Source organism: Castanea sativa, chromosome 8 (assembly GCF_040712315.1).
Source record: "Castanea sativa cultivar Marrone di Chiusa Pesio chromosome 8, ASM4071231v1".
Taxonomy (NCBI): Eukaryota; Viridiplantae; Streptophyta; class Magnoliopsida; order Fagales; family Fagaceae; genus Castanea; species Castanea sativa.
Window position 1 is genome coordinate 43,915,765 of NC_134020.1, and position 15,486 is coordinate 43,931,250.

Consider the following 15,486-nt stretch of genomic DNA (forward strand, 5'->3'; position numbering starts at 1 on the left):
GATTGTTCAAGCCGCCCATAGAGCCAAGGAGATAGTCATCAGCTCTCATAGGACAATGAAGGATGAGGAGGCCAAGCGCATAGCGGCGATGAAGGCCTTCGAGTTAGCAGAGAAAAAGACACAAGAGCTCAACACTAAACTAACCGAGGTTGAGAGAGAAAAGAAAAGCATCGAGGCTGCTTTGGACGGGGCGGAGAAGCAGGCGGAGTCTCAGCGCAAGCAGCTCCGCCAGGCCGAGGATTAGCTCACCGTGGCCAAAAGTCAAATAAAAGTGCTAACAAAGAAGTTGAAGGAAGCCGAGAAGGCCAAGGAATAGGCTGAGGAAGAGGGGTACGATGCAAGAGTGGCAGAGACCGAGAAGGCCCTCGGGGCTGAGATCTCGGAGGTATGTAGATACTACTGCCTCCAGGTGTGGAATGAGACCCTTAACCAAGCTGGAGTTGAGGCCTCCTCTGCCCTCAAGAGAGCAAAGAGTGTGTACTACCCTCCTACCATCTTGGCTTCCAGCTCCTCTGTCCCCAAAGCTGATGCTGCCTCCAAGGAGGGAAATGCTAGCAAGGACAGTCCAGCACATGTCCCCCCTTCTACTGGCAACCCGTCCAAGGAGGCCGAGCAGCCTGAGGCCACTGAGAAAGTAGCTGACAAGATAAAGGAAGTGGCCCCTAACGTCTCCCAGCCTCCAGTTGCCCCTAAGGACCCCTTCAAGGGGAAAGAGGCTCCCCACAACACGGAGCTTGTCCTCGCCACTCTGCCCATGCCTTCCAAGGAGGACCTCAAGAGTAAAGGCCCTGCTTCTTCCATAACAACCTCTGCCCAGCCTGTCAAAACTTAAGCAAAGGACAAAATTGTATTAAAAATTAAGTGATAATTAGAATAGTCTTCTTTTTTCTTTTCTTTTTTTCTTTTTTTAATTGCTATTTTTGGACTCCCAAGTTTGTAACCAATTTGTCTTTTTTCAAGGCTTAGTCTAATGATAGTTAACAAGTTTTTATTATACATGTTTTGTGCAAATTTCTGACATTTCCTATGTTCTACTTTACAATCAATTGTTTTAAGAGTAAATGATGATAGTATCTGACTTAACACATGCTTACATATTTAACTTTGATGATCATTGGTACAAGTGACAGTATCATCACTGTACTTCACATAATCAATAACAGGATACTTAGAAGAAATACTATTTACACTTAGTCAATACACGAACAAAATATAACTTGATTCTGTTATTAGTGTAAGTGATAATATAACTACCACATCCCATGTAATCAGCAACAAGTCTGGCAAGACCATCCAAGCTCATAATCTTGACAAAAAAGACCATTAACTTCAAAAACATACCTTAAAAATGGCCCACTTAAAGGACCTTAAATACCATCCATAGTTCCACATACCCTTTCCCTTAGCAGCAGATTTAAGGAATTGCAAAGGACTCCTAGCTCCAGATTTGATCATGGATATACTTACAAATGCTTGGGTGATCCATCATAGCAAGGCTAGTTACTAGTTTTCTCAAGGCATGTGGTTCAAGAAACCTGGCATGGCCAAAATTTCGTTTAACACTTAGTTAAATGTTTGGTAGTGCTAATTTACCCAAGGTAGGTGGTTCGAGGAACCAGGCATAACCAAGGTTCTGTTTAACACTTAGTTAAATGTAAGAAGTATTAATTTACCTAAGGTATGTGGTCCAAGGAGCCAGGCATGACCAAGGTTCTGTTTAACACTTAGTTAAATGTTTAATAGTGCTAATTTCCCAAGGTAGGTGGTCTAAGGAACCAACCATAACCAAGGTCCTGTTTAACACTTAACTGAATGTAAGAAGTATTAATTTACCCAAGGTATGTGGTTCAAGGAGACAGGCATGACCAATATTCTGTTTAATACTTAAGCACATAGTAAGAAGTATTAATTTACCCAAGGTATGTGATCCAAGAAGCCAGGCATGACCAAGATTCTGTTTAATACTTAAACCAATAATCAATGCGACAAATAATATCATAAGCAAAACATGGTAGAAATGCCTTTTATTAATAATAATACCTTCGCAGATTATTTACATTCTAGGGATGTGGTACAACTTTCTCATCTAGATCCTCCAAAGAATACGCTCTTATACTAGCTACCAAAGTGATACGGTATGGCCCTTCCCAATTGGGCCCTAACTTCCCCTACGCCGAGTTCTTTGCAGTGCCCAAAACCTTCCACAATACCAAGTCTCCAGGACCTAATGGTCTTAACTTCACATTTAAGTCGTACCCCTGCATAAGCTTTTGCTGATAATAAGTCAACTGAACCATCTCATGTTCTCTTCGCTTTTCAATCAAATCCAAACTCTTCTTTAATAGTCTTTCAGTTCTGTCCAAAGTAAACGAGCTTGTCCTCAGTGTTAGGAATCCAGTTTCTAGAGAGATTACAGTCTCGGCCCCATAAGTCAGAGAGAAAGGAGTCTCACTCGTGGACCTGCGAGGGGTAGTTCTATATGTCCAAAGAACATGGGGTAGTTCTTCCACCTATTTGCCCTTGGCATCATCCAACCTCTTTTTGAGCCCATTGACTATGACTTTGTTCACAATCTCGGCCTACCTATTTCCCTGGGGATAAACCGAAGTTGAATATCTATTCTTGATGCCCATTTCGCAACAGTACCTTCTAAAAGCCTTGCTATCAAACTGAAGCCCGTTGTCCGAGATAAGGGTGTGGGGAATCCCAAACTGAGTGACAATATTTTTCCACACAAACCTCCTAGCATCCACATCTCAGATGTTTGTCAGGGGTTCAGCTTCAACCCATTTGGTGAAGTAGTTAGTACCAACCAAAAGTCATTTCCTGTTTCCTGCTGCTTTAGGAAAAGATTCTACAATAAGCCCCATTGAGCAAAAGGTCAGGTTCTAGAAAGAGGATTAAGAACACCCCCAAGTTGATGAATGTTCAGGGCAAATCTCTGGCACTAGTTACACTTCTTCATATACTCTTGTACTTTCTTTTGCATACCTGGCTACCAGTACCCTTGAGTAAGGGCCCTGTGAGATAGATATCTGCCACTTCTACTGCCTCGGGATGTATACACAACAAGTAAGGTCCAAAGAAAGAGCGTTTATACAATTTTTGGTCCTCGAACAACCAAAAACGATGAGCTTTTCTTCACACCTTATCAGCCTTTCCTTTCTCCTCGGGCAAAATGTCATCTTTAAGGAACATAACAATAGGATCCAACCAACTAGGTCCCACCCTAATCTGATGAACCTAAACCACATCCTTTTTTACCTTTGCACGTTTAAACAAATCTTCAACCAGGATGACCCAAGGCAAACTTTGAGCCGAGGAGGTTGCAAGCGTGGAAAGAGAATTTGCAAGAGTATTTCTGCTTCTAGGGATTTTCTGCAAGGCGAAGGATTTGAATCTTGATCATAAATGTCTGACCTGACTCAAATACTCTTGCATCCTCGAATCCCTGACTTCTAATTCACCCTTTACCGGTCCAACAATTAGCCTAGAATCTGAAAACTCTTCTAGCGTCTTTCCTTCCATCTTCTGAACCATAGTCATTCCCACTAACAAGGCCTCATACTCAACCTCGTTATTCGTGGCCGAGAAACCTAACCTCAAGAATTTCTTAATAACGATCCCTTTAGGAAATACCATAACCAACCCCACTCCGAATCCTTTTTGATTAGTAGTGCCATCAACATACACCCTCCAGGATAGAGGTTCTTGTAAAGAGACCACCCCAACTGATTTTCCATCCATGTTCTGCTTTTCTTCTTCTTCTTCTTCTTCTTCTTCTTCTTCTATAGAAGGTTCAGCAAACTCGGCCACTAGGTCGGTAAGAACTTGGCCTTTAACAGAGATGCGAGGCATATACTTGATATCAAAGGCCTCCAAAATCGTACCCCATTTAGCAATCCTCCCCGTGTAGTCAGCTCTCCAAAGTAGGGACTTAAAAGGAAGTTGGGTCAACACCACCACTGTGTGAGCTTGGAAATGATGGGGGAGTTTACGTGTTGCGTGCACTACTGCTAATATGGCATTTTCAAGTGGTAGGTACCGGATTTCTACTTCATGTAAGGATTTGCTCACATAATAGACTGGCCTCTAAATCCCATCATCAACCCGTATTAGTATCAAGCTAACAACATAAGGAGCTACAGTAATGTTAGCAAACAGGACTTCATCTTTCTTAGGCTTGGACATGATAGGTGGCCGAGAGAGGTATTCCTTCAACTGCTGAAAGGCTAGGGTGCACTCCTCGGTCTACTCAAAATCTTTCCACTTATTCAGCAATTAGAAGAAAGGTCTGCATCTATCTGCTAACCAAGAGATAAATCGGTTCAAGGCAGCAATCATCCTCATTAATCTCAGGACTTCCTTAGGATTTCGAGGAGGCTGCAAACTATTAATTTCTCTAATCTGATCAAGATTGACCTCAATTCCGCGATAAGTGATCATATATCCTATGAACTTTCCTGAACCAACACCGAAAGAGCATTTAGAGGCATTAATGCGCAGCTTGTGTTTCCTCAATATTCCAAAGATGTTTCCGAGGTCACTAACGTGCTCGGATTCTTACTTGCTCTTCACCACCATATCATCTATATAGATCTCAATATTTTTTCCTAGTTGTGGCTCAAACATCCTAGTCATCATCATCTAATAGGTGGATCCCGCATTCTTCAAACCAAAGGGCATCACCTTGTAATGGTAATTTCCAGTAGGAGTAACAAAAGTTGTTTTCTCTTGATCACCCAAAGCCAAGGGTATTTGATGGTACACTTAGAAAACATCTAAAAAGCTCATCCAAGGATGTCTTACAGTGGCATCCACCAATTGATCTATACGAGGCATGGGAAAAGGGTCCTTGGGGCAAGCCTTGTTCAAATCCCTATAATCCACACATACCCGCCATTTTCCATTCTTCTTCTTCTCTACCACTGTGTTGGCCAGCCAATCAGGGTAAAAACCTCTTTAATAGCCCCAACCTGCTTAAGCTTGATCACCTCATCCTTCTAGGGATGACGGTTTGGTTGACATTCAAATGGTGGCAAATGAAGTTCGGGTCCACCCCAAGAGCTTCGTAAGCACTCCATGCAAACACATTAACATTTTCTCTAATAAATACTACCAACTCTTCCTTCTCCCGAGGACGCAACTAAGCCCCTACCCGAAAGAACTTCTCCCCATCATCACTTATAACAACCTTTCCCAATTCCTCACACCTCGCCCCTTCTACCAAATAGGTAAATAATACTGGCTCCTTTGATTGCTATAAGTCTCGCTTGGCAAAGGCCGAGGGCTCCTCTTCAACCTGATGCTTGATAGCAGAAACTAAACACTGCCTAGTCATAGACTGACTCCCAACCAATTCCACAACCTAGTCGCCGGATGGATATTTCACCTTCAAGTGTATGGTGGAAGAGACGGCCCCCATGGCATGCAGTCAGGGTCTTGCCACGATGGCAGTATAGGGGGAGTAAGCATCCACTACAATGAAATTCACCTCCACTACCTTTGACTAGGGCTGTCCACGGGTCGAGTTGGGTCGGTTTTGGACCCAACCCGGACTCGACCCGCCGGCGTCGGGTGGAGGGGCGGAGGAACCCGTAATCGATTGCCGAAAAAATCGATTGAGTCGGTTTCGGGTGCGGGTGAGCGTCGGTCGGGCCGGGCGGGCCAGGCGGGTCACCGAAATAAAGAAAGAATCGAAATTTGAAAAAAAAGCGTCGCTGAAATTTGAAAAAACTCACCGGATTCTGCATTTTCTCGCTGGATTGTACATGTTTTTGCTAAAAATCGCTGGGCTTTGGCCGGATTTCCTCGAATCGAAGCTTGATCTCGTCAGATCTCCTCTATTTAAAGCTTGTTATTGCCAGATCTCCTTGAATCTAAGCTCGATCTTACCAAATGCAGTCGAGTTCTCTTTAGATCTCCTCGAATCTAAGCTTCATCTTGCCGGAGTTGGCCGGATTTAAGCATATTTGAGTGAGGATTTGAGCGGATTTGAGTAAAGAAATGCCAAACGTCGCCGGATCGGAGCTAATAAACCCAAATGTCACCGGATTTCAGCTTCTTTTTGAGGTTTTGTCGGGCGGGTCTGGTAGATCGGGTTCTTGAGGACGAAACCTGTCACTCGACCCGCCGGGGTCGGGTTCTGAAGACTGGGACCCGTCACCGACCTGTCGGAGGTGTCGGTCCGGCCGTGACGGGTCGGTTTCGGTCGGGCTGATCGGGTCCGGCGGGTCGTCTGGACAGCCCTACCTTTGACCCTGCCTGTACTGGCAGTCTGATCTGGCCCTTTGGTATAACCACCTTCCCATCAAAACCTACTAAGGGTGAATCATAACCGGTCAAATCCTCTAGTTACAGCCTTAGCCCTTTATACAAATCAAGGTACATAATCCCTCCCCCACTGCCTTGGCCAACCAATACTCTCTTCACATCATACCCCCCTATCTTAAGGGTAACCACCAATGTGTCGTCGTTTGGCTGCAACGTACCAATCTTGTCCTCATCAGAGAAACTCAGCGCTAGTCGGACTTCCACCCTACTTCTCTTCGGCTCAGCGAAAGAGTCCTCCGGGCGTGGCTAAGCTATAGATAACACCCTAGAGGGGTGAGAACCAATCTTTCCCAGGCAACAAGAATAACGTTAATTGTGCCCAGAGGTGGCTTTGAAGAAGCATCTCTCTGTGACCCTATCCCTGCCTAACCTTCCTGTCCATTGGGGTGATATAAAAACTGCTTTAACTTACCACCTCGGACCAACTGCTCGAGGTGATTCCACAAGGTTCTACAGTCCTCCATAGTATGCCCTCACTCCTAGTGATACTAGCAATGAAGATTTTGATTGCACTTTGCGAGATCTCCTCTCATCTTGTTTGGCCATTGAAAATATGGTTCACTCTTAATTTTTTTTTCTAAGATTTGGTGCACTGGTTCTCAGAACACCGTGCTAACACTTGAGCAGTAACATCCCCAAATTGCCTAGAAAAATCCCTTTGAGGACGATTATTGTTATACTTGTCCAACCTGAAGTCCCTCCTATCCTGAGGGACCACCTTAGCATTGCCTTTACCCAATTGTTGGTTATCCTCGACCCTTATACTTATCAATGCGATCCATAAGCTGATACACATTACTAACTGGCTTCCCTGTCAATGATTTCCTTAAATCGTGCTTGACAGGCAGGCCAACCTTAAACGTTCTTACAACTACGTCATCAAAATCCTCATCAATCTCATTAAACATCTCCCAGTATCGATCAGAATACGTCTTTAAGGTTTCCCCCTCTTGCATGGCCATAGATAACAAGGAATCCAAAGGCCAAGAAACCCTACTACAAGTTACAAAACGAGAACAAAAGGCCCTTTTAAGCTCATTAAAAGAGCTAATAGAACCCTCCTTTAGGCCATTAAACCACCTCATTGCCACAGGCCCTAAGCTGGATGGAAACACTTTGCACATCACAGCTTCATTCTTAGAGTGCACAGCCATTCTTTGGTTGAAATGGCTCATGTGCTCCATAGGGTTCGTCCTACCATTGTAGATGGTAAACGTTGGCTATGTAAACCGTTGGGGGAGCCTTACTTCCTTAATTTTTCGAGTAAAAGGTGACTTGGAGATCTAATTTAGAGCCCTATTCATGGCATTGTTGCCCAAGCCTTTACGTGACGGGCTTCTCCTCCCCTGCCTACCACGACGCTCCTCCTTGTACGGAAAAGACTCACTAGGAGGAGTCCTTGACCTGTATCGGTAGCTATAATCATTATTACCATAAGAAGAATGGTCAGAACTTGAAGGAGTTCCTCTGCGTCACTCTCGGCACAACTTTCTTCTTAATCGATCAATTTCTAATTGCATGCTTCTGGTAGTTGCTTCATGAAAGAGGTGGCTCCCACCCCTGGACTGGCTCCTACTGGTATGTGTGGTATGCACACTAACCTCCCGGTCTTTTCCCTGCTCATCTTGACATTGGGACCCCACAGATTCCTCTCGGTTTGGCCTTGAGCCTACCATAATTCTATGTTGTTTTTACTAAAGCTCAAGTAATCCCCACAGATAACACTAATTGTAAGGACCCAAATTTGTTGGCCAAGCCTAAAGGGAAAAGGATTTAGGCTCAAAGAGCCCAATATAATAAATTTATAGAAAGTGGGCTGAAAAACTAGGCTTTCATGAATCAGACAAAAATTATAATGAGCCCAGATGAAAAGAAAACAAGAATACAGTTGTTTTGCATGAAGTAATCGTCCTCGGCATAGTCCTCGGAGACTAAATCTTTTATATATATATATGCTTCTTTTGAATTTGGTTACAAGTCTTGTTCCTGATGCTACCGTATTTTTCTCTCTCTATTTCGATATTCCCTCCTTAAGGGGATTTCCTCTCCCTTATATATCCCTTTCTTCCTCATTTCTACCATCCACATGTAGTTCAAGCTGTTGGCTTTGACCTTGTCCCATCAGCACCTTCCTGAAATCTTTGGTAGTAGCTGTAAGGCTGCTTACCACTATTCAGGCATCGTCTCCACATTAATGTGACCAGAGGGTTAGCTGCAAAGCGTTCAATGCGATGGTAGCAGTTTTCCCCTAGATATTTCTTAGTTTTTCATTGTCCTACGTTTTCTTGATGTTTATCCTTACTAGAAGAACCCTTCAAAGTGTTGCCCTTAAGGGTAGACCAATCCCTTTGACCTCTGCCTTGCTTAGTCGAGGAGGCACTCCTCTCCGGACCGCCTCCCCAAGTCTCTCCATCAACAGATTGTCTATGGTACTCTGATTTACACTTTTTCCCTGTTATCTTCTGGTCCTCGGACTAATAGATATCCTTGGATAAGGCCTACGGCCCAATATACACTCATGGGCCCTTTATCCCTACACTAATGATTCTCTTTTTTGTGTAGATGGATTCAAAATTCATATCTTTAATTCAAAAATACTAGATTTTATCGACTGGAATCACAAAAAATATGGATAAATAATTAAATACCTAATGATAACCTAAAAGTCGTTGTAATGTTGCACCTAAGGTCCTAAGTTATAAATTAAAATTTTAAAAAGTAAAAAAAAAAAGGTTTAGAGGCATAAAGTGTAATCTCATAAAAACTTCAAACCTTTGAGCTAGGGTTTACTCAGGGTCCGTTTGGGTACTACTAAAAACTGAAAACACTGCAATAAAATAATTTTTAAATGTATGAATAGTGCCATTTGACTCATTTTTAATGAAAAAGTTGTTGAAAAAAGAGGTTTGTGGGTCTCGTGAACAGTACATGAGACCCACTGAACAGCACTAAAACGCAAATGCACTGCATTTCAGCAGTATCCAAACGGATACTCAATATAATTTTGAGGCTTAAGGTAATGTGAATAGATCATTTTAAAAAATTAAATATTAATTAAATTAAATAATATTTATATAACATTTTTATATTATATATTTTCTTATTTAAAACCATTTTTCTTGTTTTTGAGATGCAAAATTACTAATTAAAATTTTGTTATTATGTTTTGCAATCGTATCTTCAATTGATAATAGCTAATCTACATAATTTTCTTGTTATACAATCTTAAGTAGGATTTTATGTAAAAACATGCATTTTGAAAAAACACAAACCTTTTTTATATAATAAAAAATTGTTATATATATCACATATTTTAAAAAGAATTTAAATTAAATTAGATTTCTATTGATTTAATATTTTGATGAAATTCTTGAAGGTGAGAGAAAACAGGCACAACCCACCTAATTTTTTTTAATTTTAAAAAATTATCATTTCATAAATTTGGGCCTTTTATAATATGGGGCCTTAGGCCTCAGCCTTGAGTACCCAGGCCTCAGCATTAGTGGACTTAGTCCAAGTAGTTATTATGTGGGTAGATGTATTGCCCCAAAATTTTAAATCCAAACTACCAAAATTCCAATCCATCTCCAAAAAAATAAAATAATAATCAGTTAATATCTTGAAAAGTCGGACTCCGAACACTAAAATTCCAACCCATTTAAGTACAGTTGCAATAATTCTTTAATAAATTAGATTTTATTGTTTTTACAATTTAAAATTAATTTTTTATTATAGGTGGGGACGAAGGCTAGAGTTTGTGTGTGCCACATTATTAGACTGTCCATAATAGTACACTTACATAGCAATATAGCACACATTGTGAAATCTAGATCTATGGTTTCGGCTGATTGAGTTGCCCACATTGGGCTCCAACTTTAGTCATCTCACAGGCCCAAATACTAACATGTAATTAAGAAGAAGAAGAAGAAGTCGATGCCAAAGCAAGAGTCTCATGTGCATACATACCAAGGCTAATCCCTCTCACTTTTTTTTTTTTTAAGAAACTCTTTTTATTTTTGATAGAATTTCAATATATGCTGTCCGCTTATGATAATTGTAATTTTTATTATCAAGTCAAAACACCAATCAATTTTTTTTTGTGTAGATTAGAATTGAATCTTAAATTTTTTATTCAACCACTAAAGATTTACCAATTAAATTAACTAAAACCCAATAATTTCTCTTACATCCCTCTCGCATTTCATGGAATACTTTATATACTTTTCTTATCTCAAAGACTAGCTTATCAACGTTGAATTCATATTATCAATAATCATGACTCCATGATAAATGACAAAACCTGTGCTAGTGGTTCTTTATCTGATTACTTTGTCCCAAAAAAAAAAGCTTCCTTTTCCACTTTATTCCATGCATTATATAAGGCTTTCTTTAAGTTTTTTTTTAATATTTAAATAAGGAAAAAAAATCACAAAATAAGAATGAAAAAGAAACCAGAACATTGAATAGTCATCCATGGTTAAATAATAGGCTATATGGAAAGTCAGTTGGGTGGCAAAGTCCTGACCTATTAAGAAAAGTAAAAGGTCATAAAAGTTGTTGATGGAAGCTTCACTAGTATAGTATGGTGGTATCTTTCTTTGTTAGATTTTTTACCTTGGTTTTTTGTACAAGAAACACATGTAATATTAGTATGCTTGAAGCCCACCTCATGTTTCTTTATAAAATTCTTGTCAATGACTTTCTTTTCTTTAAAAAAAGATGATGCTATTTGTTTGTTTGTTTTTTTTCTTATCATATATCCAGTGATGGAGCCTGGATATGATTTCAAGTTGTCAAAACTTAGAAGTAACTCATTCATACACATACACATATACTTGTAGCCAATAATTTGAATAATAGTTATTCTTAAAAAAAAATTAATATTATAAGTCCATTTGTAGGAATACTAAATAATATTTTAATAAAATAAAATTCACATAAAAATAATATATTCATTATAGTATATTGTGTTTATATATTAGAAGTTTGTTTATACATGAATAAGTCTTTTTTTTCAATTCAAAATTTCCTTATTACAGTTCACATAAAAAAAATAGTAGTAAACAAACCTCAAGTACAAATCATATTAATTCTAATATTTATTAAAAATAGACTAAAAAAATAATCAAATTGTAATATTTTAAAAAGTATTTTGTGAACTTATACATTTGATATTTTAGAGTTTAACTGGAAAAAAAATGTTAAACCTTAAAACTTATTATGTGACTACCCTTATATTTTATTAGTTATATAAAAATTTGCAAGAGAAAGTAAATTATTAAATTAGGAATTTATGCTTCTTTTAATCATTTTTATCACTTCTCTTAATAATTTTCTTTTTTAATATTTTCAATTAAAACTCACAGTTTTTTTTTCCAACCCTTGTTTTTATTTTATAGGTTTTGAACCTTTAAAAAATATTGATTAAATAAAATGGTTTTAAATTTTTTTTTTTTTATAAATTAAGTTTGCATATAAAGATATAAGAGTAATAATTATCTTACACAACTTATTTCACATCTTCTGTACACATCTACTTTCCACGTTTTAAACGTGAACATAATCTTTTAGTGTTCTAAAATGTGTATATCAGCACATATAATTATAGATATTGTGTGTACAAGTGTGTGAAAAATGAGTGTGAACTCACATTTTTTAGTTGAAATTATAACAATTCATTTCGTTAGGGATAAAATTTTCCTCCAAATTGTTTCCTCCAACCCAATATGTGGTGGATTATAAAACCACCAATGTGTCTTAAATCAAAAGAGTTATTAAATATTTTTAAAAAGTCACATTACTTTTTAGTTAGCCATGTGCTTAAAAATACACTTAAATCGTTAGAGATATATTAGTCCAATGTAATAAACTCAAGCCTAATGTAATAAACTCAAACTCAATCCTTCTATGTGTGCAAGCCAAGTCTCTTACTTGTACTAGCTAGAAGTCTATTAACCATAGCTAATGTATGGTTAGTCTAGGATTTAGCTTATTATATATACTCATGTTATAGCTCATTGTAACACATGACTTGTACTACATTCTCATATAATAAAGAAGTAGCGCTTTAGGGTTTCCTTCAATGACATAAGTTGTTAGACTAAACCATATAACCCTATATTTTTGTGTTCTATATTTTATACTTTTGCATTTAATCTAGCATATTCAATATGATGTACCAATGCTAATATTTACCATGATAATATATCTCTAACGCAAACAATCTTATAAATGAAAAACTTTGACCTTTAGTTATTAATTACTTATTAGATAAATGTAAAACGAAATCAGAAAGACATCCCCTCTCCCAAGAGAGAGAGAGAGAGAGAGAGTCAAAAATCAAAGTGTGGTAGGTCAGAATGTCTCACTTTTGGAATTATCCTTGTGATTAACCTTCACCTTCCCCCAAGCATTGGAAGAATTCGGAGTTAGCTGCCACACCAAGATAAGGACCCTTACTATATATCCACCGACAGTTTAAATTGTCCTTAGGGGCTTATATGACTGATTAAATACTTTACACATTCATCATGCTATAAACTGCTTAATAATGGTTCTAGGTTTTCACTTTTCATTTGCCTTATTTCTTGTCTTGGTGCATCAGATTTTTAAGCCGCTCACTTTGTCGGTGGCTGTGTTATGGTAAATCTTTGATTAGCCAGCAATTGGCAAATGGTAGGCCTGGCTCGCACATGTTTTGGTTTTTCTCAATTTTAATGCACTCCCCGATATTTGTCCCTCAAATTAATACATATACTGTATACAAGTACAAATACAATAATACTATAATAATATAACAAAAATTCACCATTTTTTAAAAAAATATTAGTCAATCATCTCACACATCAATCCATCACGATCTGTAATTTAATTTCTTTTATTATTATTTAATATTTCATATGCACGGGGAAAGTTTATTTTGAAATGTTGTAAATTATTGTAATGTTTAAATAAGAACTCCTAAAAATAAACATTTTAGTCAATGATAATTGCTCTTTATCAGTGACCAAAACACTAATGACTTTTTAATGTAGGTGAATTTCAAATTTCAAATCTTTTATTCAATAGTAAAATATTTTACCAATTAAGTTAATTGATACCCTAAAGGCATTGATTTAGGAATTATTTTCATAAATATATTATGAGAAAATAATAAAGCAATTAATTTTTTTGACAAATTTTTATATTTCCCATAAAAGTGATGTCAAAACTTTCCTATAATATTAGTATGATCCAACTCAGAATAATTCAACCCTTAATATAGTTTATTAACAATTGTCCTAAAGACACCCGTTAATATGACAATCTATTTTATTCCAGAAAGAAAAACACAAGGAGTACCAAAAAAAAATGTTCACACACTAATATATAAGCAATAGGATCCCTAAATCAGGGCTTTAGCAAGCTTAATTGGTAAGGCTTGTATATAAAACCATTCTGGAATCTGGATGTTGGAATTAGTATTAGGATATTCCCTAATATATTCCAACACTAGACATTTTCTTTTTTGCTGAAATTAATGTCATTAGGCCGAGCTCTAAAATCTATGTCATTAATGGTCGGCACTCGGCATGATTAGGGTTACTAGAGAAAGAAGCAAAAAAATTGGTAGAAATTGCATGCACACTCTATGGGCGCCGCAGTTGTGGACATTCTAAGGGTAAAATCTTAGCAAATTAGGGTTTTGGAGGCTACTAAGTAAGAATTATATATGATTTTCAGCTTCACATACTTGTACTTTTTCATTGAAATTATTTTATTATTCAAAAAAGAAAAAGATGCAAACAAAAGCATAGGAAAATAATTATGACATTTGTAGATTGCATAATCTTATTGTAACTCTATGTATCAAAAAAGAAAAGGAAAAAAATAAAGAATAGAAGCAGATAAACAAAGTTAAATTACAAATGCTACCACCAATTATAGAAAGATAACATGTGTAATTATCATATTTAATGCACATGACTTACTAAATCATATTTAAGTGATTGTATGCAATTATTTTAAATGAGTCACATATATGGATACATGTCATCTTCAAATTTGTATCCAAACTTTGTCGGAAGCCATTATTAACGTTAAGCCGTGCACAACAAGTAACTTCACCTTTTGTTGAATCAAACAAGGGTTTTAGCATTGCTGTTAATTGTCCTCTTAAATGGGCTCTGAGATGACTCAGAGGGGTTTTCCCAAAGTGTCTAGAATTGCTTTGGACATAAATTCTGAATTTGTGGTCCCTTTTTGTTTGTTTTGTATTCCTGTTCCTTAAAAAAAAAAAAAAAAAACCTTACTCGGAAGTGCGCACTTGGAAAAGTAATATATTATAATGTATTTGCCAAATTGTGTTTAGCTTTTCTGTGCAATAATTAGATTTTTTTTTCCCCATAAAGATAAGAAAGCAAATCCAGAAGAGGATGATATGCAGTATGCTATTGCTGACTGGAGACAGGGCCTTGCCCAGAGAATTGACACAGGGCTCTAGGCTTAAAACACGCCGGAGTTTGCACTAATTTTTTTTCATGTATCATAAATATGAGATAAGAAACCAACACTCCAACATAATCATACTGCAGCTGAGCCAGTGGACTCATGTCAATATACTATTAAATACCACTTTTTTTTTAATATTAGGATATAGGTTTTTATTTCCTTGATTTTAGGATTTTTTAAAGTTTTTTTCTGATCAAAATAGAGTCTTATTATGTTAATGTATCAATTAAGATATGTTTAGGAATCTCTCTCAAAAAAGATATGTTTAGGAATATTTTTACTTTGAAAATAAGTTTTTTTTTTCGGAAATTTTTTTTGAGAAACTTCGGATATTTTAATATTTAAAATGAATAAATAAGAATTTACTTTTAATAAAATTGAAGTTGTAGATTCAAGGAATATTGTGGTTTTGTTTTGCATTATTTGCTATTAGAGCTCATTAGCATCATGATATGATAAAAGAAAACGACAAAACTGTCCTATTTGATGAGTTCAAACCTTTAGGGCGGCAATTCAAGCTAACAACGAGAGAGATTGACACTTGGATTTCAGGAGATTTTTGATATATTCATCGAATTGAGTTTGAATGCCAAATAAGATCACCTGGGCGGTGAGGATAATTGTGCTAGGGATTTTGCTTTTGGCTAATTAATTATGTTACCT

At 37.3% G+C, this 15,486-nt stretch overlaps 1 protein-coding gene across 1 annotated transcript; it reads right to left on the bottom strand.

The window, feature by feature from the left end:
- Nucleotides 1-7,079: 7,079 nt before the first annotated feature.
- On the bottom strand, nt 7,080-7,487 carry LOC142606384 (uncharacterized). The gene has a single exon (XM_075777746.1). It carries the CDS (start codon nt 7,485-7,487, stop codon nt 7,080-7,082), a length of 408 nt encoding a protein of 135 aa, XP_075633861.1.
- Nucleotides 7,488-15,486: the final 7,999 nt, after the last annotated feature.